General features: G+C 34.5%; 1 protein-coding gene across 2 annotated transcripts; it reads left to right on the top strand.

The window, feature by feature from the left end:
* The first annotated feature begins 1,642 nt into the window (after positions 1–1,642).
* On the top strand, positions 1,643–22,931 carry LOC147510956 (coatomer subunit beta'-2-like). 2 transcript variants are annotated; one of them, XM_086602775.1, is made up of 26 exons: positions 1,643–1,746; positions 1,854–1,874; positions 1,957–2,018; positions 2,107–2,161; positions 2,396–2,432; positions 2,523–2,848; positions 2,972–3,103; positions 3,183–3,331; positions 4,540–4,608; positions 5,358–5,508; positions 5,615–5,680; positions 7,285–7,473; positions 8,590–8,730; positions 8,850–8,924; positions 9,083–9,259; positions 9,353–9,444; positions 9,532–9,648; positions 10,405–10,519; positions 10,711–10,782; positions 11,399–11,595; positions 11,688–11,781; positions 11,989–12,095; positions 20,497–20,629; positions 20,735–20,892; positions 21,997–22,064; positions 22,640–22,931. In XM_086602775.1, the coding sequence occupies exons 1-24, from the start codon at positions 1,744–1,746 to the stop codon at positions 20,876–20,878; spliced, it is 2,724 nt and encodes a 907-aa protein (XP_086458901.1). In that variant the 5' UTR covers positions 1,643–1,743; the 3' UTR covers positions 20,879–20,892; positions 21,997–22,064; positions 22,640–22,931. The 2 variants fall into 2 exon arrangements, with proteins under 2 accessions (XP_086458901.1, XP_086458899.1); XM_086602773.1 differs by having other exon boundaries at positions 20,735–20,922.

Below are 22,931 nucleotides of genomic sequence, written 5' to 3'. Positions count from 1 at the left end.
TATGTGAATATCTATTTGAGATCATAATTAACTAACATTGTAAACAAAAGAGTCATCATTTTCATTATAACACTCAAAATGGACAAAAGAGTGAGTGTCGTCACTACAGACCTAGACAACTATAACAAAGACATTAAACGAAGTACAAAGTATCGCACTAGCGAAATTTTGCCTTACGTGGTTTCTTAATAAATTCATCTACTATCCTATCCAAATTGACTTCTTCAGCAAACTCTTGTTTAATATAGACAGTCATACAATCGGTAAGAAACACATCCCCCATCTTGTTACGAAGCCTTGTTTTGATGATTTTCATAGTTGAAAATACTCGTTTTGTAGTTGTCGTGGAAACAGGAAGTGTCAAGATAAGACGAATCAATCTATCAATAAAAAAATAGTGTTTTGACTTTTTTGTTTCAACTAATCCTTGACATAACTCGGAGATTGTAGACATTTTCTGAAAAATAGCATGATTAGCCACATCAATATTGTAATGTTGTAGTTGGCTTCTCAAAATATATATCTCCTGCTTAGTAAAGTCTTCACAATAAAAACAATTGGCGAGCTTGCAAATATCATCAATATCGAATGACTTAAAAGCACCACTTGGATCCAAAGCTGAGCTAAGAGAAAGAAGCTCCATTGCTTCATCCGAGAATCTATTCTTTAACTCCAGTAACTGGTAATCTATTACAACATTAAAAATATCGAAGTGGTAATGATGTTCAACTGTAATGTAATCTCTCTGGTGACAAGAACGACCTGTACCCACAATGTAACGAGCACCCACATCAAGCATAACAATGTCATATCTTTCGCAAAATGAAATCACATTTATAAGGAAAAGTGTCCCAACTTGATTATCTTAGTTATTGAAGAAGTGCTTTTGTATTCGAGACTAAACTAATAGCATTTAAGATGTCTTGAGACTTTTCTTGCAAAGCTTGACACAATAAATTAGTGATTTCCATTATCTTGTGCAATAAATGCTAGAGAAAGACAAATTCAAAGTTTCTCATTGCAATTAAAACACCTTTAGCTTCCCCCGCACATATAGTTACTTGACCCATTCGTTTTTGACTGTTCTGACTTTCTGACCATTGTTGGATATAAACTAGCCGTTAGGACTCTAGACGAGATGTTTTATTCCGTTTGAAGAAAAAGAAATATATCGAGATGGGGATGTTTTATTTTGTCCGGTGAGTTTTATAATCTGGACGGAATGTTTTTCCGTCAGAAGTTCATAACTCAGCAGCTATCTCCGTAGCAAGTGTTATCCTCATTGTCACTGAATTACAAGCTACCCTCATTATCACTCTTGCATTGGGCAAGGGTTTTTGGCTCCATAAGGGTGACATCTGAAAGTCCCTATTTCCCCTTACAGTGAGTTGCATTGGGAATGCTCTTAGAAAAAGCTCCCCGTAATATTTCAGTTGATAAAAAGCAATATCTCGTTTTTGTTTCGATATAAACCGCAACATCCACTGAAATTTCCTCGAACTTGCAACGGAGGTAAACGCAAATGACCACAAACAAATCAAATCTAAACCGTCAAATAACTCAACATAAATCTTGATCAACGGCTTTTAACGACTCTAGTGACGTTCTAACATCAGTGGCATTATCGTAATTCATCTAAATCTCAAAAACCTTTATATACTCTTCCAAATTTTGAGACATAACAAAAAAAACACACACTCTCTCTCTCCTCATTCTTCGTCCTACTCTTCCGTCAGCAACAAAATGGTATGTAACTATGTATCACTCATTATTATTATTGTTTTTTTTAAAAAAATGTTTAAATACTCGAACTAAATTATAGCTAATGAAATTTTGCTTTATTATTTTGGCAGCCTCTACGACTGGATATAAAGGTATGCTTAAATTTGGTTTAGTCAAAATACTTATATTGTTTTGAAATGCTGTGACGTGGAATATATATGTAATAATGAGCAGAGAAAACTAACGAATAGATCTGAAAGAGTGAAGTCTGTGGATCTACATCCAACTGAACCATGGTAATCATTTAAGGATATGTGTGTTTTTTTTTTTAATGTATTATTATGAGTTGTTGGTGTGATGACGTGGATTTTTTTTTTAATGTAGGATTCTTGTGAGCCTTTATACTGGAAGTGTTTTTATCTGGAACTACCATTCTCAGGCAAGGTTTTTTTTTATTAGAATGTGGTGATATTGGACACTTAATGGCAGGGTGGGGCATATTTCAGCTACACGCAATCTTTGTATATAAGTGTATAGTAGTTTGCACTAAACTATCTAACTAGTAAAGCGGACTTTTTGGAGCGAAGGGGATAAAAATTGTATATGGACAAGTCATTCTGTGATGATATGTATTCTGGACAGTTTATAATGAAATGTCTTCATATTACTGCAGACTATGGCCAAGTCTTTTGAAGTTTCGCACCTACCTGGTAAGTTATGCCTATCTTTTGCATGTTCATATTCATTTGGAGATTTTTAATACCTATTATAACCTCCACTTTTGACAAAAATAACTGCAGTCCGGACATCAAAATTTATTGCACGTAAACAATGGGTTGTTACTGGATCTGATGACTTTGCTATCCGTGTCTACAATTACAATACAATGGACAAGGTCAAAGTGCTTGAAGCTCATAACGACTATATCAGAAGTTTGGCTATCCACCCAACCCTTCCTTATGTGTTGTCATCAGCCGATGATTCACTTATAAAGCTCTGGGATTGGGAAAAAGATTGGTTGTGCACTCAAATATTTGAGGGGCACTCACATTACGTGATGCAAGTTACGTTCAATCCAAAAGACACAAACACTTTTGCAAGTGCCTCCCTTGACCATTCCATAAAGGTGTGTGAAAGTTTCTGCATGAGATATGTAGTTATACTTTTAGCTTCTGTTTAAGCATATAACCTATTGATGCATATTTTTTCTTCAATTGACTTTAATATCTGGAAACTCTTTCGTCTCCAGATTTGGAATCTTGGTTCTCCCGATCCAAATTTTACTTTGGACGCCCATTCAAAAGGGGTGAACTCTGTTGATTATTTCACCGGTGGCGATAGGCCATACCTAGTCACGGGCTCTGATGATCATACTGTCAAGGTTTGGACCCTAATTGTTCTTCTTCAGTCTTTAGATTCTTCATGTGTGATTACTTAAGTTCATCTGTTTGTTAAAGCAGGTGTGGGATTACCAAACCAAGACCTGTATTCAGACGCTAGAAGGCCATACACACAATGTTTCTTTTGTATGCTTTCATCCTGAACTTCCCATAATAATTTCTGGGGCTGAGGATGGGACAGTCCGGATATGGCATGCAACCACATACAGGTAATTTTGTTTGTTATTGTCACGAGCTGATAGGACTAATAAAAATGTTTCTCGGTACAATTTCGTGGTAGTTCTTGTAACTGAATAGTCTACGCCTTGCGGAAAATAGTCATATATGAATGTCTAAATATGAAAAAAGAAACTGCAGTTTAGATTCACTATATGACTTGTCTTTTAAGAAAAAAAGTCTTTTTGTGGTTGTAATATTTCTGCTCCTATGGTTGAGGACTCATCCCATAAATCAGCTGTAATACATTTTTCTGTTTGTCTTAAATTCCGTGCATCCGACTCAAAAGTCAAAACCAATTGGCAGTGAGCAGATCGGCTTATCCTTGAACTTCTGCAATTGTTGCAACATATCTGCTCTTATGGTTGATTCATGTTAGGTCTAATACATTCTTACATTTACATCTTTAACTTCAAGCATCCAACTCAAAATCAATTGGCTATGACTGGACCAGCCTCAAGATCTTCTATATTACCTGGTGTGGAAATATATATCTCAACAACATACATATTACATAGTTAACCTTTCCATTCTTCAAAAGTCTCAGCTTCAACTAGGGCAGGGATCGGGTCGGGTTCGGCTATATTCGAATCCGAATAGTTTCACAATATCCGAACCCGAATAAAACCGAAATTTAATATCCGAACCCGACTGAACCGATCGGATAACACTAAAAATTAAAAAAAAGCCCAAATTTTTTATCTGAACCCGAACCCGACCCGAATAAATAAACGGATACAAAAATGCACCCGAACCCGATGTATTCGGTAATCGGGTCGGGTTGGATTCGGGTCTACCCGACCCGATTCCCTGCCCTAGCTTCAACCCAGACATTAGTAGGATTTATGTGTCACCCTTTCTTATTCATCGCTAAGTGTAAATCCATTGGAATAAAAAAAAAGGTTTGTGAAATAATGAGATATTGAGATCAGTATGTCTAGCTTGTCCATTTCTTACACGAACAGGCTATTCTTTCATTCTTCTGTACTTAAAATGAAAAATCACAATTAGTAACGTGGTGTTGCAGTTATAGTTTGGTGGGAGTTTTGATAGTTATTGAATGGATGGGCTGGTCTGTGACTCTGTAACTTAATTTTTGTTTTGTATGCATGCGCTAATACTTACTAATTAGTGAAGTAACATACTACTAATCCCAGTTTACCTTATTTGTTTTGTTTTTATTTTCTTTGTTAATGTACAGGCTGGAGAACACATTGAATTATGGTCTTGAGAGAGCTTGGGCTGTCGGATACTTGAAAGGTTCACGACGGTGAGTGTTGAATATTTTTTGTGTATCTTTTTGTATGAGTTTGAACTTGGTCGGCTCTATCTCTTTTCTACAATTTTCTACATACATATTTGAAGAGACCCGTGAGAGCCTTGATGTGCCAGGCCTCTGAGAGGGTTATGGAAATTTTCAAAGTCCATTGTTGGCTGATCCTTAATGTCCAGAAAAGGAATAAAATACGTACTAGCATTAAAACAAATCCAAAAGCTATTGACACTATAGGTTTCCCCTTGTGGGTACACAGAGTGATGGAGACCTTAAATCAGACCTTTTACGGTTGTTATTGTTATTTGGAGGGAGTGTGGAATTAGTGGGGGAAAAACAGAAATATAAACAAAGTTTAGTTGGTTTTGGGTACCTAATACTTTCTGTAGCCTTGATACGCCTCAGTGCTATTAGCTCAAGATGAGCACCTCATACGATTGATTTGTAAGCCTCTTATATAAACTCATTGCGGTATTGGGTGTGATCATATGAGGCTCGCCTCAAGGAGTATGCCTCAGTTGTTTAAACACTGCGTATGTTTTACTCTTTTCAGTGGGCTTGTCATTTTGCATATGTCTGTAAAGTTCTCAATTGATATCTTCATTATTGCTACCATCCTACTTGAGAGTTTAATGGGACAGATTGCAGTAACTTTCTTCTAAAGTTGTCAACTTGTCATACACTTGTTTATGATATCTTCATAATTGCTACCGTCCTAATCAATTCTTTCCTCTTTTTTTGCTTAGTATTGTGCTTGGTTATGATGAAGGAAGCATTATGATTAAAATTGGTCGAGAAGAACCAGTAGCTAGTATGGACAGTAGTGGGAAAATTATTTGGGCCAAGCATAATGAAATACAAACTGTGAACATCAAGAGTGTGGGCTCAGATTTGGAGGTTTGGTGCCCTATTAGATCTGTTTCACGTCTCTGTTGCTTGACATGAAAACCTGAAGTGAAAGTATGTATTTGCTCAAGTAAATCTTGTTCATTTTATTTTTCAGGCTACAGAAGGGGAGAGATTACCATTAGCTGTAAAGGAGTTGGGGAGCTGTGATATTTATCCTCAGGTAAGTTGGTCTGCTGCTTCTAATGTACAAACTTTTCAGAGTTGTCAGAGTGTGCAGCATCCTATGCTTTTGACCGTCCGGATCTTTCACAGCTGTTGTTATGAAACTCAAAGTGGCACTGTTGGCCAAATTTTTTTTTCTACTTTCTACTCGTATAATAAGTCAGCACGCTGTTGAACGAATCTGGTTACTTGCACTTGAATCCTAAGCATATCTACCACTAAAGTTAAAAACATACTCACACAGTATTCTTTGAACTGAGTGAGCTGGTCTATCCTATGTTTAGCATGAAGCTCTTGTTTTTTGGGATACTTATTTTGTTATCATATTTGTTATTTAATTTTTTTCATAGATAGTGAAGGAATTGATATATGGACAAACAGTCAAACCGGCAAACAATGTACACGGAAAGTAGGAAAGTAGTTATTAGGATTAAAACATGAGTAACCTATAATACGAAATGTTAGCCAGAACTATCTTGATACATGGTCCCAGCCAATTATGCATCCTTGAAAAGGTACTCCTCTTTTTTTCGAAAGTCCCTCTTATACAGATTCTGGTGGCGAACTAGCACAACAATGCATACTATAAATATAGGTACCTTTAGCTACTTATACTTTGAGGGTCTAAGAGAAAAACAAAAGGAGCATTTCTGTTAAAGAGAAGGTACTTACAAGCTACGTCATCATCTCGCATGTCTACATCAGGCTCGTTTTTGTTTCATCTTCATTTCTTACCAACAAAAAATTTATGATGGTCTTCCTTTTTCCTTTTCTTTTACCCCGTTCAGACTCTGCCAGGTTTAGCAGCCTGCAACTTTTCTACCTATCTAAATGCATCCTAATGAAAAGTACACATAAATACATGCAATTTGTGAAAAATTTGCATCAGACCGTCATAAATTGAATTATCTAAAGATTGCTTGAAGCTGCCGTGTATGACTATCCAATAAGAAACATTAATAACTATGTGAAGAATTTAAAATATGATTAATTTTTGATAAACCCGTAATATAATTTTGGATCAGCTTCGCTTGTGTTGTTCTAAGGTCAACTTCTAGCATGTGGGTTTTATGTGCTATATAGATGTCAGTGGTTGTGTCTGCATGTCACTGGATGAGGACGTTCAGTCATGAACCCTCTCTGAGCTCCAGTTATCATTGCAAACTACAGAAGTTTTTCCATTAAGTTAGAGTAGTTGTAAACACATATATTGCAAGGTGATTGTGACTTTGTTGCTTGACTTAATTTGGTTAGATTTTAAAGTGTTTGATATATTTTTAATGTTATGTTAAATCTTAAACTTTAGGAGCATCCAACTCAAAACCAGTTGGTGATGAGTGAAGAGGCCCCGGTATTTATATAATTGTAAAGGAAGGCTTTCAATGTCGCTTGTGGGACTATATTAAACATATCAACAATTGCCATTACGGTTTTTAATTTTTTGTTGTGGTTGCTGTTCATAAAAAAAAAAACACATGGTAGTTGTTTGTGATTTAAAAGCCAAGACTGCAGTTCTTTCCAGTTCCATTACCTCCATAGTCTTTTGGTAATATAATATGAATGAGTTCCGTATTTATTTATCCTTTTTGTTTGTGTTTTCAGAGTTTGAAGCATAATCCGAATGGGAGGTTTGTTGTTGTTTGTGGGGACGGGGAATACATAATATACACAGCTTTGGCATGGAGAAATAGGTCATTTGGATCAGCATTGGAAGTTGTTTGGTCATTGGATGGAGAATATGCTGCGAGAGAAAGTACATCAAGGATCAAAATCTTCAGTAAAAATTTTCAGGTTCCCTTCCAAATTTAGTATATTAACTTCTTTCATTACTGTATTATATACTATTATGTTAAATTCATTGAATACTCTTTCATGTTTTTGTTTCGGAAAACATACGTGAACTGATTTTGTGACAACTCTCTCAGTTGATAACATTCATGTGGCAGGAATATCATTGTAAAATTATTATTCTATTATGTTTCTTGCGATCAATCATTAATGAGTATTGTCTTACAGATATCATAAATTCATAATAATAATAATAATAATAATAATAATAATAATAATAATAATGGGGAACTGAATTTTCCACGGACGTTTTTGCCACTTCCACGAATTTGCAGTATATTGGACATATAAATACCCATAACATCCACTGTTTAAATTGAGGGTAGTTTTGTCCAATGCCCTGAAAATCCGTGGAAGTGGTAAAAACGTCAATGGAAAATTGTGTTCCCTAACAACAACAACAACAACAACAACAATAATAATAATAATAAAAACCACTCTTTTAGTTGATCATCCTTGACATCTTTGACATACTGATTTAGTTGAGAACCATGATCGTAAATACCTTGTACAAGCTACTATAAGTATAAATATTAATTTTTTTTTCGATAAATAGTATAAATATTCATTGAATACTTTTTTCATGTTCTTGTTTCGGAAAACATACATGAACTGATTTTGTGACAACTCTCTCAGACCTCAGTTGATAACATTCATGAGGCTGGAATATCATTGTAAAATTATTATTCTATTATGTTTCTTGCGATCAATCATTAATGAGTATTGTCTTATGGATATCATAATAATAATAATAATAATAATAATAATAATAATAATAATAATAATAATGATGATGATGATGATGATGATGATGATGATAATTGTAATATTAAACCACTCTTTTAGTTGATCGTCCATGACATCTTTGACATACTGATTTAGTTGAGAACCATGTGGTTGGAAATTTCTTCCATAAATCGTTTATTTTCTGCAAGATCGTAAACACCTTGTACAAGCTACTGTAAGTATAAATATTTGGTTGATAATTCGAGAACTCTCTCTCATACGTGTATCTGTTATCCTTTTCCAACTAAATATTATGATGCTGAAATCTTCCAGGAAAAGAAGAGTATACGGCCATCATTTTCTGCTGAGCATATCTTTGGGGGAACCTTACTAGCAATGTGTTCAAATGACTTCATTTGTTTTTATGACTGGGCTGAGTGCAGATTGATTTGTCGCATTGATGTTAATGTCAAAGTGAGAATCCGCATGACTTCGGAAGCTTATTTACGTATTCAGTTACTGTTTAGTTGATTTTTTACTACACTGCAGTTAACACCTTTTTTTATTTCTCTTTTATGTCTTTGATGTTTCAGAATCTTTATTGGGCAGATAGTGGTGATTTGGTGGCGATTGCTAGCGATACATCATTTTACATTCTGAAGTACAATGTAGGATCCCTTACATGTGTAGTACTTACATTTATATTTCCCATTGTTAGCGACGTCTTAAGTAACATAATGTAGCATAATGCCTGTAACATATCTAATACAGTAATACTAAACACATAAAACATTGAAAATCTGAATCATGGTACTTATAATTTCAGAAGGACATTGTATCATCTTATTTGGATAGTGGGAAGCCAGTGGAGGAGGAGGGTGTTAAGAATGCCTTTGAGCTTCTTCAGGAGATAAATGAACGAGTTCGAACTGGATTATGGGTTGGAGATTGTTTCATATACAATAACTCCTCTTGGCGACTTAACTACTGTGTTGGTGGTGAGGTATGCTGTCTATGTAATCTTATGTCTGGAAAATTTGAGGTTCTCATTTCATGGAAGCATGCGTTCACCATAGTATATGATTATTTGTATCAGGTGACTACCATGTTTCACTTAGACCGGCCTATGTACTTGCTGGGATACCTTGCCAATCAAAGTCGTGTATATCTTATCGACAAAGAGTTTAAGTAAGTCTTGATTACATAATTGGGAAGCAATGAGTGTTTATGCTAGCAATTTTTGACCTTTATTGTTTGATTTTCATTCATATGCAGTGTTGTGGGATACACACTACTTCTCAGTTTGATCGAGTATAAGACTCTTGTGATGCGTGGAGATTTGGAACGAGCAAGTGAGATCTTACCATCAATTCCAACGGAGCATTACAATAGGTACAATTCCTATTTGTTGCTATAAGAATGTCTCTTTTATTACTCCTTTTTCTTGTTATAATCATGTCTCATTATCACAGATGAAATATTCCGATGTATATGAAATTATCTGCTGTATGTAAAATGAGGTGGAAAAAAGGGAAAAAAAAACTTTTTGTCAAGGTGGAATGTGCTTTAATTTTGAGGATCTATCTTCTGAGACGAAATACCAGAAAACCAACTGACTTGGATTGGAATTTTGATTTCTGTATTTGCTTTTTTTCCTGTGGGGATGATTTTTTCCAAATCTCATTGGGATACCTTGGAAAATATTTTTGAAAAAATAATGCGGTTTAGATTGAGGCATAATTCATGGCGATAGCAGGAAAACCAATTGAGTTATACTTCATAATTGATAATACAAAAAAAATCATGAATTTTTGTATTACGAGTTTTTTCACAATTGAGGATTGCTGCCTATAAACTGCCTTTTGCCCTTTTTACTGTAAAATGCTGGAAAAAAATAGACAAAAGCAGAGACCCTTCAATCGCAAATAAGACCTTAGACTAGTCTGTAGGTGGGTGCTAGGTTGTTGGTATTAGTTCAATTTTTAAACTCCCTAAATATCTACGAGAAATATGAAATGTTTCTTAGCTATTAGTATATTTTAAAATATAAAGCCTGTTTGTTACCCTGAATTTGGAACTGGTCAGCTTCTCATTTAAGCCATGTTGCTTGTTTCCGACCATCTTAAAACATTCTTTTTTACTTGTCAGTGTGGCTCGTTTCTTGGAATCCCGAGATATGATGGAGGAAGCACTTGAAGTAGCTACAGATCCTAATTACAGATTTGATTTAGCTATACAACTTGGTAAATTGGAGGTTGCAAAGGTGAGACTTACTTGATTGTAAGTTAATAGAAGTTGATAAAGGAACTTTATGTGCCATTCTAATGCTAATAAAAAATGCTAAATTGCTAATTTTTGGTAAAGCACTTGGACTTTTGATTAAATTGATGATGTCCCTTTTTAAGTTTGCAACTTTCATTTATTTTCTTTGAAGATGGAGACTTTTCTTTGCAGGCAATTGCATCCGAAGCACACAGTGAATCCAAATGGAAGCAGTTAGGACAATTAGCCATGTCTAGTGGAAAGGTATTTTGGCTGTCAATAAATTCTTGAGTAATCTTAGCTAACCCTAAATTTTCTTTCTTGTTCATTGAAAGACACCAGTAAATAAAAGAAAGTAAAGAAAAAAAGAATAATAATAGAAGAGAGAATTATGGATGGAGAAATTATATAAGCTGCACAAACAGCTCCCATCTTGGTTAAAAATAATATAAATTCGTTTCAGGGGTGACAAACCCTTATGCTGGCTTAATTACCCACTGATTTTCCTTTTTATACTCTTAGAACTCCACTCTTCAGGCTTCTGTTAAGCACCTCTCAACTGGTGGCGCATTTGTTCAGCATTGACTGTTCTTCACTCCTTTTAATAGATTCAGCAGTTTCGGTTAATTGGCAGATTTTATTTTTTTCTCAATACTGTTGATAAGATGAGTTACATATATGACTATCTTATTGACCTCTTTTTGTTCAGATATGATGTTTCCATAGACTGCTAGTGTTCTGTCATGATAATGATAGTTATATTGCTCCACAACAATCAATAGTTTATCTGTCTATCCGTTTATTTTGTAGAAATCCTGGATCACCTACTATAAAGCATTGCCCTTGCCTTTGACACTCCAGTTAACATCTTTTGATGCAGTTAGAAATGGCTGAGGAATGTTTAAGGCATGCAATGGATTTGAGTGGTTTGTTGCTTTTATATTCTGCGCTTGGAGATGCAGAAGGAATAACAGAGCTTGCATCTCTTGCCAGAAAGAAGGGAAAGAACAATGTTGCATTCCTATGTTTATTCATGCTAGGTAAATTGGAGGAGTGTATCCAGCTACTGGTGGAAAGGTAATTCACGAGATTGATTGCAGATTTTGCACCTTAGTTCTCTACTTCTCTTACATTTTGTTAGTAATGGTACTAGTAAATCTCTAATGCAGCGATCGGATACCGGAGGCTACTTTGATGGCACGGTCCTACCTTCCTAGCAAGGCTTCAGAGATGGTGGCAATATGGAGAAAGGACCTCAATAAGGTCTCTTTAATGTTCTTTTTTTCCCCTTATAACTTCATTTTTTTTTTAATGTTTTGTACGTTTTCATTTAGTCATACTCAGAGGCGATCTCTTTTTGTATGACTTCTATGTCGTGTTAGAAGTTATTTTCTAATTTGTGTTAAGTTGTAGGAGATTAACAAAATATATTGAAATCTTGCTTGACTGCTCATTTGGGTTTTTTGACAGGTTAATGAGAAAGCTGCAGAATCTTTGGCCGATCCTGAAGAGTATCCTAACTTGTTTGAGGACTGGCAGGTTGCTCTTGCAGTTGAATCTCAAATCACAAAGACTAGGTATCACTTATTTCTTTTTGTTTGTTACTTTTTTTAAATCTACTCTGTCATAGAAAACTACAATAGTGTATGCATCAGTGGTTTGAATTAAATTACTGTCCCACAGGGTCCTGATGTCTATACTATTTGACCCTAAATTGATTTTCCAAAATCTAGACTCAAGCCACCCATCTATGGACCCATATTCCCTTCAAAGCCAAATTAAGCTCATGCATCCTCCGGAAATCCTACCCCTGTCTTTCTTAGAGCAAGTCCAATAGGGGTCTATATGGGCTGCTAAAGGCAAATATAGTACCCCAACCACAAAAATGTCATTCCAATGGGGCTGCTAAAAGGGTCTTAAATTTGGAAGGAGTAAAAAACCCAGCTAAAGTTAAGACTTTCGCTAGCAGCTGTGCTATAATAAGTTCGGGAGACAGACGACATAGTTTCTGCCGTCCGTGTATTAAATTTCGACGGACTGCAGAAAGTGTGCCATCCGTCCAAAAAAAATTCAACTTAAGTTACAAAATAATGGACGGACGGCAGAAACTATGCCATCCGTATCATTTAGCACTTCAAAACAAAAAACGTAATTGGATTGGTTTTTTGATTTTGGGGTGCCAAATTTGGCTGGGCAAGCTAAAAGGCCCATGTGGCACCTTTTAGCAGCTCTCTATTGGACTTGCTCTTAGTTACTCTCTTTTCCCATTTCCAATATAGCTCTTTGACAGCCACACTACCAGTCAGCTCTAGAGTGTGGAAGGTGCTTGTTGCATTACTCTTTCAAACATTCCTCCCCTAAAGTTCAAGTCCTGATCACGGTTACCGTCTCTCAATACAATACGCTGCTAAACCGTTCTATTCTTATGACGAGTAATGACATAATTCTCATTCTAAGCTGCTTTAAGAGGTTTATTTATGCACCATTTGTTATCCCAGAAGAGTCTCTTAGAACCTATATCAACCTTTTAGCTGATATGCTCCTCCAACTGTTGGGAAATAATTAATCCTACATCTTTAATATGCTAATCTATTATTGATCATTAAGGAATTAAAAGAAAAATACATTCAAAGCCGGAATTGGAGATTGTCAATAAAGAAAAGTTTTCCAAAGCTGAATAAAAAAAAACTTGTCTTCAGCCTTCTAGTAGCAAAGCTGAATAAAAAAAAACTTAGTCTTCAGCCTTCTAATAGTATTTACTACACAATACACTATAAAACACTTTGCTTTTCTCTTATTTTTAGTTGTGGAAGACTAATGGTCTCTTTCACCAAAAAGTCATTCTTTTATATAGAGAAATTTTGAGAATATGTAAGTGTGTGTAGTGGGATCCACTTAGGATTCCAAGTCTTATTTCAAAAAGGACAAGTCCTTGTCACACAAGTACTTGTACTTGATATACTAAAACATACTAAAACACTTTTAATATATATATCTCTTTAATATGGAAAGTGCCCATTAACAAATCCATATTTACAATAAGGCCTATGAAACTATCAAGAAAGTCTTTGCCTACCATTATTTAAATCTAAGTCCCTCCACCTCAGTTGTATTCACAATTAAACCATTGAGAATTTGTTCTTCACTGTCACACTCATGTCTAATTGATCCAATATGACATTCAACATTAATTGAGCATTAAGAAACTATTTCTTATACCGGCCGGGTTTGAGTTCAATTAGTTATGCCACAATTTCCTAATATTTAACTCCGTAGAATGGTGGATCCTACATTCGTGATTCAAAATAATATTTAACTATTAGAATTCGTGATTCAAGACATCCTACATTCATTATCCAAAACGTCAAGTCTAGTCTATGAATAGACATTACTTTTAACGTCTCAAAATAATAAATTTGAGATAATGAATTTTCACAATTCTTCAAGTCCAAGGATTAATTGGTAGAGTGAGATTTGCACACTAACCTTAATATCGAATTTATAGTGTGTTCTCACTTTGATCCTCTCAGTGTCAGTCAAGTGACTACACCAATATAGAAACTTAGAGTCATACTCAAATGATAGAGATATAATCATCCTATCATATAACAGTTATGTATATTACAGTCGTATAAGTGAAGCGTCCGACTTCACACCTAACTGTGAGCATTCTAGGTAAATAGATACAGTCAAATCTCTTACACATGACTCTTCATATGTTTGATTGTTCTAATTCTATTACCTATGAAACTTATGGTTTCATCATATGATATTAGTTCACCCATTTGTATAATAATAAGATTTGTGTATTTAATCATCATAGATAAATAATAAATGCTCATTGGCTTTGTAAAGGCCAAATATCCCAACAATCTCCCACTGGCTTTCAAAGCCATTTAGCAACTATTCTAAGACCTATATTATCTATAAAAAGGTATGCATAATCATATAACAATATTTAGTGTTTGGTCCTTGTAGACTATATCATTCATGATAAATAGTGTCTCATATACATATGAGACCAAAAACTTTGCCATCTTACTTTCAACCTTGTAAAACACAAGGTTCTTCCTCACATTGATCAAAACCAAACAATTTGATTGTTTGATCAACATTTACATTCCAACTTTTTAAAGCTTGTAGAAACTGTAAAGCCTCTAGGTTCTAAAACTCAGTCTTTACATCCATTTGCCAAATCATATAGTCATAATGAGCAACAATCACTAGAAGGACTCTAATGGACTTTTCGTGGTTATTGGCGAAAAAGTTCTCTCATAATCGATACTGTCTTTTTGAGTAAACATATTCTCCACCAGTCTCGCTTTAAAAGTCTCTACATTTCTATCAGCTCCTCTTTAACTATGAATAACTATTTATTTTTAATAGGCTTAATATTTGGCAATGGATCAACAAGTTCCCAACATTGTTGGAATACAAGGACTCCATTTCTCATCTCATTTGATTCAAGCCATTTACTCAAAAAATCAATGTTAGAAATTGCTTCTTCGTAGTTTATAGGATCTACATTCTTGTCATCTGATATAACAAAGAAAGTTTCCCTTAATAATAGGGTTAACTTTTCTGAAGGACTAATTTTCCTCCCACTACGATGAAGTACTGGAGTAGGTTTAGGTAAACTCTGAACTTTACATGGAAGTTTTATCTAAATTATAAGTTAATCTAGATTGAACATAAATAGGAATATCTACTGACATATCTAAGGCTTATCTCTAAAAAGATATAGGGAGAGTTTAAATAACTCACCATAGTCCAAACCATACCCCATAAGGTTATGTTCTTTCTTTCTGCAATCTCTTTTTGTTGTAGAGTTCTTGGTGCACTTAATTGAAACAAAATCATATTTTGCGATAAGTTATCTTTTGTTTTCACATTTATAGGCCCATGTACATCTGTATGTACTACATTAACAATGTGGCTCTTGACCCTTTATTTTAAAAGATCTATTAGTTATTTCTCTTTCTAAGTAAGATTACAGGTTGAGGAAGATTATAAAGGGAGTGAACTTAAATTCCCATCTTTCACCCAAGTTATCAATCTTATTCAGATTGATATGACCAAGTTTTAAGTGCCACAAGTTTATTGGATTAACTGAAGAAAATATCCTCTTTTGAGGTAATAACATATGATGAATTACTAATATCAATATCAGTATCATTTATTTATAGCATAGAAGAAAGTAAATAGAGACTATTTTCCAAAATACCAGAGGCAATAATCTTTCTATTTAATCTGATTACAACTTTTGAATAAAATGAAATAGAATATTATATTATGACTTATAAAGTGCAGAAACAGAAACCAAATTTCTCTTTATCCCTGGAACATAATAATAGTCTTCTAAAGCCAACATTTTTTTTCTAATGCTAAACAATAAACTTCTATTGATACTGTAGCAACCTTTGCCTTTGTCCCTAGTGCCTGGTACACTTTTTTTTCATTCATCCTTCTTTTCTCCTGAAACTCCTGTAACATTTTACAAAAGTAGTTAGTGGTCTCTTATTCCACATAACAAGTGTCGAAAGGAAAAACCAACTCTTTGGTTTCAAGAATAAGGTATTGCATACCTTTTTTTGTTTTTGTTTCATTGTCAGATACTCTCTACAGTTTTGCTTCCAATGACTAAGCTTTTCACAATGGTAACAATTACCTTTTGCTTTAGCCCCTGAATTCTTCTCCACTCCCCCTTTTGCCCCAAAAGCAAACTTTTTACCCTTTTTCCACTTGCTTTTGCCTTTCGGCTTAGGCTTGGAAACACCAATATTTTCTGAGACCATTACACTTGGCTTAACCTTAACTAAGTCTTCAGCTTGCTGCAAAGAGATCATTAACTCGGCAGTGTCAGATCCATATTGTTCATGTTGTAGTTCAACTTGAACTGATTAAATGAAACTGGCAAAGACTGAAGAATAGCATCAACCTGAGAATTGGCGTCTATTTCAGCGCATAGGATCTCCAACTCATTGGCATAACCAATCATTTCAAGGATATGCTCCCTAATTTGAGTCCTATCATCCATTTTTGTATTTATCAAGTTTGTCATTGCAATCTGACGTTTAGTGCGATTTTGTTCGCCAAACATTTCTTGCAAATTGGTCATGATCTCAGTAGTTGTTCCAAAATTTTGGTGTTGGCGATGGAGTACGTTTGACATGGATGCCAGGAGATAACACTTGGACATCTCATTGGCCTTTTGCCATTTTTTGTACTCATTTTTCAGCCTTGCACTAGCATTGTTTGCTGGTTCGGGATAGTGAGAACGAATTTGTAACTTTCAACAGTCAAGATAATGTTAATATTACGCCAGTCCACATAATTAGGACCAGTCAACTTGTTTTCTTTCAAGATAGATGCTAAGGGACTGAAATTTGATTGAGACATATCTAGAACATTTACATATACACAAAAATTATTATAATGCATTTAATATTGGTTTTGGGAATTTAATAAACCAATTACCCACTTATATAATGAAAATACAACACTCTCAATGTAATATTGTATCATTAAGACAAATATAAGCAATAGAAACCTAATATTTATGAATAATCTCTTATCTGTAGGGCATCAAAATTATTCAACTTAATCAGGCGGGTTCTACTAGACCCATCAATTTGTCATACGTAATATGATTTCCATTATCATTCTTTTTGCTACCAAAACGTAATTGCACAAAACCGTGGAGTTGTCAACTATATTTCAGTCAAGTGTATCATCATCAAAATTCATTAATGTAACCGCAAGATAATGAATCCATAAGGGAAAACACTCCCACTAGCCATACATGAATTTTTCTTCTCAAGAATAGATAATAGGCAAAAATACTTTAGCATGGAATTAGTTTATCCGTAGGGATCATATTAATCACATTTAACAATATAATTCTTATTGAATTGATAATGGTGTAGCAAGAGATTCAATTCATAAATTAAATGTCTTTACCACTTGATTTATATAAACCAAGGATATTTAATCAACAAATATTTAACATTAACAGTTATTCAACATTAACAGTTAATGACAATGTCATCTTTCTATTAACCTTTTAATAGACTATACATCTCATGCCAAAATTAAAGATCTATCATTGATATATTATCATTGATATATTAGTGTACTATGGAAAATCTGAATAGCTTGCATCATATGCAAATAGTTATCTCATAACTATCATGCATGCATATAAGAAAAAGATCTAATTTAGCATGCAAAGTGTGTACTTATGAATATTATTTAATAATTACATACTTGAAAATATACATATCATGTACTCATGTATTTCCTTGGAATAGATATGCATATAACAAGAAGTATATTATTTGTTACCATGTGTCCATGTGCTTAGTCTTTGTGCATCTCATGCAATGAATTAATACTATACCTTTCCTTCTATTGTTTCAGTAGACAAAAAAGTCGGCGAATTGTACACACGTCTAAAACAATATAGTTTTTACCTTGTAGTACAACACATGGTCCCTGTACTTTACTGGCTTATACTAGATTAATTAGTACATATGGTCCCTATTTCTTTTGCTAATATAAAAAGTGGTCCCTATATCTTAATATTTATGCAAGGATGGAATAATGAAAGTGTACCCTACAACTTCCAAACTTGAACATAAAATATTAGAAGTGCACATGTTACTTTCATGTACCACTGTTAACCTTGCCTACTGTACAAGCCTTATAAGCTTTACAAATGATCTCTTGCATGTCAGTTCAACAATTATCCACTTTTCAGAAGAAAAAAAATTTCGTCCTTTACTAGCATGTGGTCCCATTAACAATCTCTTGAACTCATTATTTAAGGGATTATAGAAAGAGTTGCCTTTATATTCAAACTATAAAAAGTAAGAAGACGGAACTTGTCGTGCTTTGCATATATGCCCAGCGTCTCTATTGTGCTGATGTACAAGTCTTAAAAATTTGTACCAAGCGAAATTGACACGTATACATTCTACTTCACTAATCTAACACGTATTTTGAAAATTTTCAATTTACAAGCACCGCCATCAGTGAAAATATACCATCTAATTAGATGATACATTGATTTAAAACAGATTAATACTAATCTTAGAGAAAGCATGCGATCATATTAATTAAAATTAACATCTCATGTTAACTATGTTAATATATCTTTTCCTTCTTCAATTTTAAATAGTATGTACAAAAAAAATTGTACTTGTATTATTTAGAATAGGGGTGTAATACGGGGCTGGCCGGATCAACCGCGGGTCAAATAGTGATGGGTCGGGGCAGGGCGGGTCTAGGAGATATAAATCCATTGGTTCCCGATGGGGCGGGGCGGGGCGGGTTGAAGTGTCATGTCTTAGTACTATCACCCGCCCTGTTGGGTCAGCTTATGGGGCGGGTTTTGGGCGGGTCATCCGGGTTGGGTGTAAATTATCATTTTAACCCAATTTTACCCAAATTTTTTTTTTCTAATTCTGCAAGTAATATATTTCCAATTTACAACATAGAGAAAAAAAATATAATCAATCAATAAAAAAAAAACAAAAATAAAAAAAAACTTGAATTTGAACCCAAAACCATATTTGCAAATTTGAAACTTTTTTCTTGTGATTTACCATTTGTACATTGATTATTTTCCATAGCATGATAAAATAAAGATGGGAGTGAGGATCTATGGTACAAAACAATAAAATATAAACTAAAAGAATTTGAAATCAATACAAGGATGAATGATTCATCTTCTTCAAAATTTTAAAGTTGAATTTGAACTTTTGATATTTGCCGAATGTTCAAACTTGAACATTTGAAATTGATGTTGAACTCATAAGTTTGTGTTCATATATCCCAAATTCTTACAAAAGTTAAAAGAAAATATAAACAAAATACAAAAATATTAGAGTTAGATTCTTGAAACTATGCGGGTCATCGGGGTTGGGTCAACGGTTTTTGACAATCGATTTTTTGACTACTTGGTCTGGTCGGTTGGGTCAGCGGTTTTGACTTGATGGGTGGGTCGGGTTTGAATATAGAACTTACACCCATAGTCCGACCGTGTAAAAACGGTGGCGGGGCGGGTTTGTTTTCGGGTCGGTGCGGGTTTGGGTGGTGGGTGAAAACCGGATACCCTACTGGATGATGGGTCAACGGTTTTTTTTTACACTCCTAACTTAGAACATGCAGATATGAAATTACCATATATCTTATATATTTGTACAAACAAAAAATTTCAGATTTGATTATTCTATTAAATCAAAAATAGATTATAGACCTGCTCTGATACCATATGTTGGAAAATAATTAATCCTACATCTTTAACATGCTAATCTATTATTGATCATTAAGGAATTAAAAGAAAAATACCTTCAAAGCCGGAATTGGAGATTGTCAATAAAGAAAAGCTTTCCAAAGCTGAATAAAAAATGCTTAAGCTTTCCTCGTAAACTGTTTTAAGAGGTCTATTTATGCACCATTTGTTATCCCAGAATAGTCCCTTAGAACCTATATCAACCTTTTAGCTGATATCCTCCTCCAACATCATCGACCATCCCCGCCGTTCTGTCCCATACTTATCTTTACTAACATCATTTCATGAAGCATCTTCATCACCCCCAAATCCTTAAATCCATTTTCAAAGGACATATTCATTTACTTAATTATAGCATCTAAACCTAGATCTCTGAGTTTCTTTGTCTTGCAACTGCTGAGATATCTCATGTTACAATGACACCGACACATTATGACAGGTAGTCAGATTCTTGCAACTGCTGAAATATCTCATGTTACAGTGGCACCGACACTTGTGGGGGTCTATAACCACTGGCATATGCTACATATATGTTATACGGAATTAATGTGAGGCGTGGGGGCAGGTGTTCATATGTTGCATTCTTTGAAAATAGATTGTTCTTTTTACGAAGCACTTATAGTGCGAGTCAATGTGGGATTTAAAACACTTTTTTATATGGTTATGTTAATGCATTATTATAGGGGCATTTACTCTCCTGCGGAACAATACTTGAACTTTGCTGATAGATTGAATATAAACCTCGTTGAAGTCTTCAAAAACATGCAAATCAATGAAGAAGAGGCACCAGTTGAAAATGGAGATTTGGGTCAAGAGGTATTAGCTTCTTACAAGTATAAGATTCTTTTGCAAGTCTTTTATATATACCAAATAATCTTAGTCGATGAAGCAAGTTTTTTGCGTTGAAATCTACTGTTTCAGATGGTAGAAGAGAATGGTGAAGAACAAGACCTTGAAGAAGCTGGTGAGGTAGATGCTGACTCTACAGATGGTGTTGTTCTTGTTAACAGTAACGAAGCAGACGAAGAGTGGGGTACGAATAATGAAGGAACTCAGTCAGCCTAAAAGCAATTGGTTGGGCAAGTGTGAATATCCAAATTTTGTTTCTGGTGATTAATTATTTTTTCTCTAATATGCCTTCTAAAGTGAATTTTACTATTTTAAAATCAAGTAAGATACTGATTATAATTAGTATTATTTTTGTTTGGCGGTTTTGTTGACGTGGTGTTAGTTGTTAGCTGCTACATGATCATGTTCTGAGTACATTATAGGTGTCCTGATCAATTTTGATTAGCCATGTTTAGAAACGTGCATTTGTATTATAGTGGTTCAAATTTTCAATTTGATGGGTAGAACGTAACTTGCGAAAGTTTTGATTTTAACATGTGATGGAAAGTGAAAACATAATTTGTGTAGTTGAGCATTGAAGGTGCACTAGTATTTAATTTCCAGAATTGATCCTGAATTCGAATGTTTTATCCATTTTGTTAAGTTTTTAACATACATGAGCACCCTGGCTATTATGAACTAGATGTACCACCACCAAACCAATAACCTGCTTTAGGCTGTATGTTACTGGACAACTTTTGTTCTGTGAAGTAACTTATATATGCTTTCACTACTCTCCTTTGGGAGACCCCAAGTATACTGACTGAAGCAAAGCATTCCATAATGAAGGGCAAAGCAGCATACTATTTCCCAAAGTCTGTTCTTCAAGTGCAAATCGTATGATATTGTTCTGATTCCATGGGCGTGAACTTTTTCCAGAGTGGATTACAGTCATTCAATGTCTCAAAATTTGTCTGATTGCAGCCCATTCAGCTCGTTCAAATCAGGATGAACCCTTTGCTTGGTCAACTGTCAAATGTCTGTATCAAGCAAAATTTTAATGAATTTAACTGCATTCGCGTACTGTGTGGATGAAACTGCTTACATTTGTGATGAACATAGCTTGTGTTTTTGACCCATCTACATTGTTAGTTTGTAGGAATTCTGGTTGACCTTCTGTACATCCTTTTGTTTTAGTTTGTCAACTGTACTTTTATTGAAATAGCTAAAAGTACACTGTTAATCTTATGTTGATTAGCTAATATACCTGCCCAAGCATATATTACCTTACGCTTTTATATCTGTTAGAGGTAGTGCGGATAAAGCTAACTATGCCCTCTTTTCTGTGATGTCAGTTCTTACACCGCGTTACTAGGTCATTTCCAGACCACTGGTTCCAGCACTGATGAGCTCAATTATCAAGGTGACAATAATATCTTCATACAGTAACTTTTTTTAAATTTTCAAGAGTTTAATTTACCTTAATGTCATTTAATTTTATCTTTTGTAGTTGTGTTATGTTATGTTATTACTCTATACTGCTTTTGGCATGCTGCCCAATAGTATCGACCATTGGGTTAGACTCATTTGATATATCTTTCATTTGTTCCAACCATAAATATTAACTATTTGAATTGACGAAGAAAGGTACTGTTGAGGTTGATTTAGAAAGAACATTTTCCACGTGTAAGTTGTAGACATCAGGGTGCGACCAACTATAATTTTAGAATTGTAAGGCGGTTCTGAAATGTATATCTTAAATACATAGGACATGTATTCTTAATATGTTATGATGCATACGGTCCTTCATATCATTTACATGTTATGTAATGTTATGTTGTGAGATGTTTCTGAGTTCTGATCCTCCAAGAGCTGCGGTATGGGGACCATTTGGATAGCCATTTTAAGTGTCATAAAGGGCAAGACAACCAAAAGAAAAGCTTAGATTTCTACTTTTGTTTTGCTTTTAATTCCTTTTCCCGTGTATCTTTTGACCAGGTTGTATTTCAGAGCCCAGATTGAATTAACAACTGACCACAGAAATTTTGTATACGTCCGACAAACTCACATATACATTTCCAATTGTTTTATTACCTAGCTCATGGAAGTTTCATACCCTTGGCGTTTTATCATTTGAATACAAATTTTTGTTAGATGTTCTCATAGTGATGATTGTTGTATTGATTTGTCATGTATTATCTTCTTTTCTGTAAGTTGTAACATATTCAAAATGATTTTTCCATTATTATCGATTTTATGGGAAGGAACAGATCAGGTTCAGGAATGCCGA

This window comes from Coptis chinensis, chromosome 3 (genome assembly GCF_015680905.1).
Source record: "Coptis chinensis isolate HL-2020 chromosome 3, ASM1568090v1, whole genome shotgun sequence".
Classification (NCBI taxonomy): Eukaryota; Viridiplantae; Streptophyta; class Magnoliopsida; order Ranunculales; family Ranunculaceae; genus Coptis; species Coptis chinensis.
Note: the sequence above shows the minus strand (reverse complement) of the source record. Positions and strands in the feature narration are given on the sequence as shown.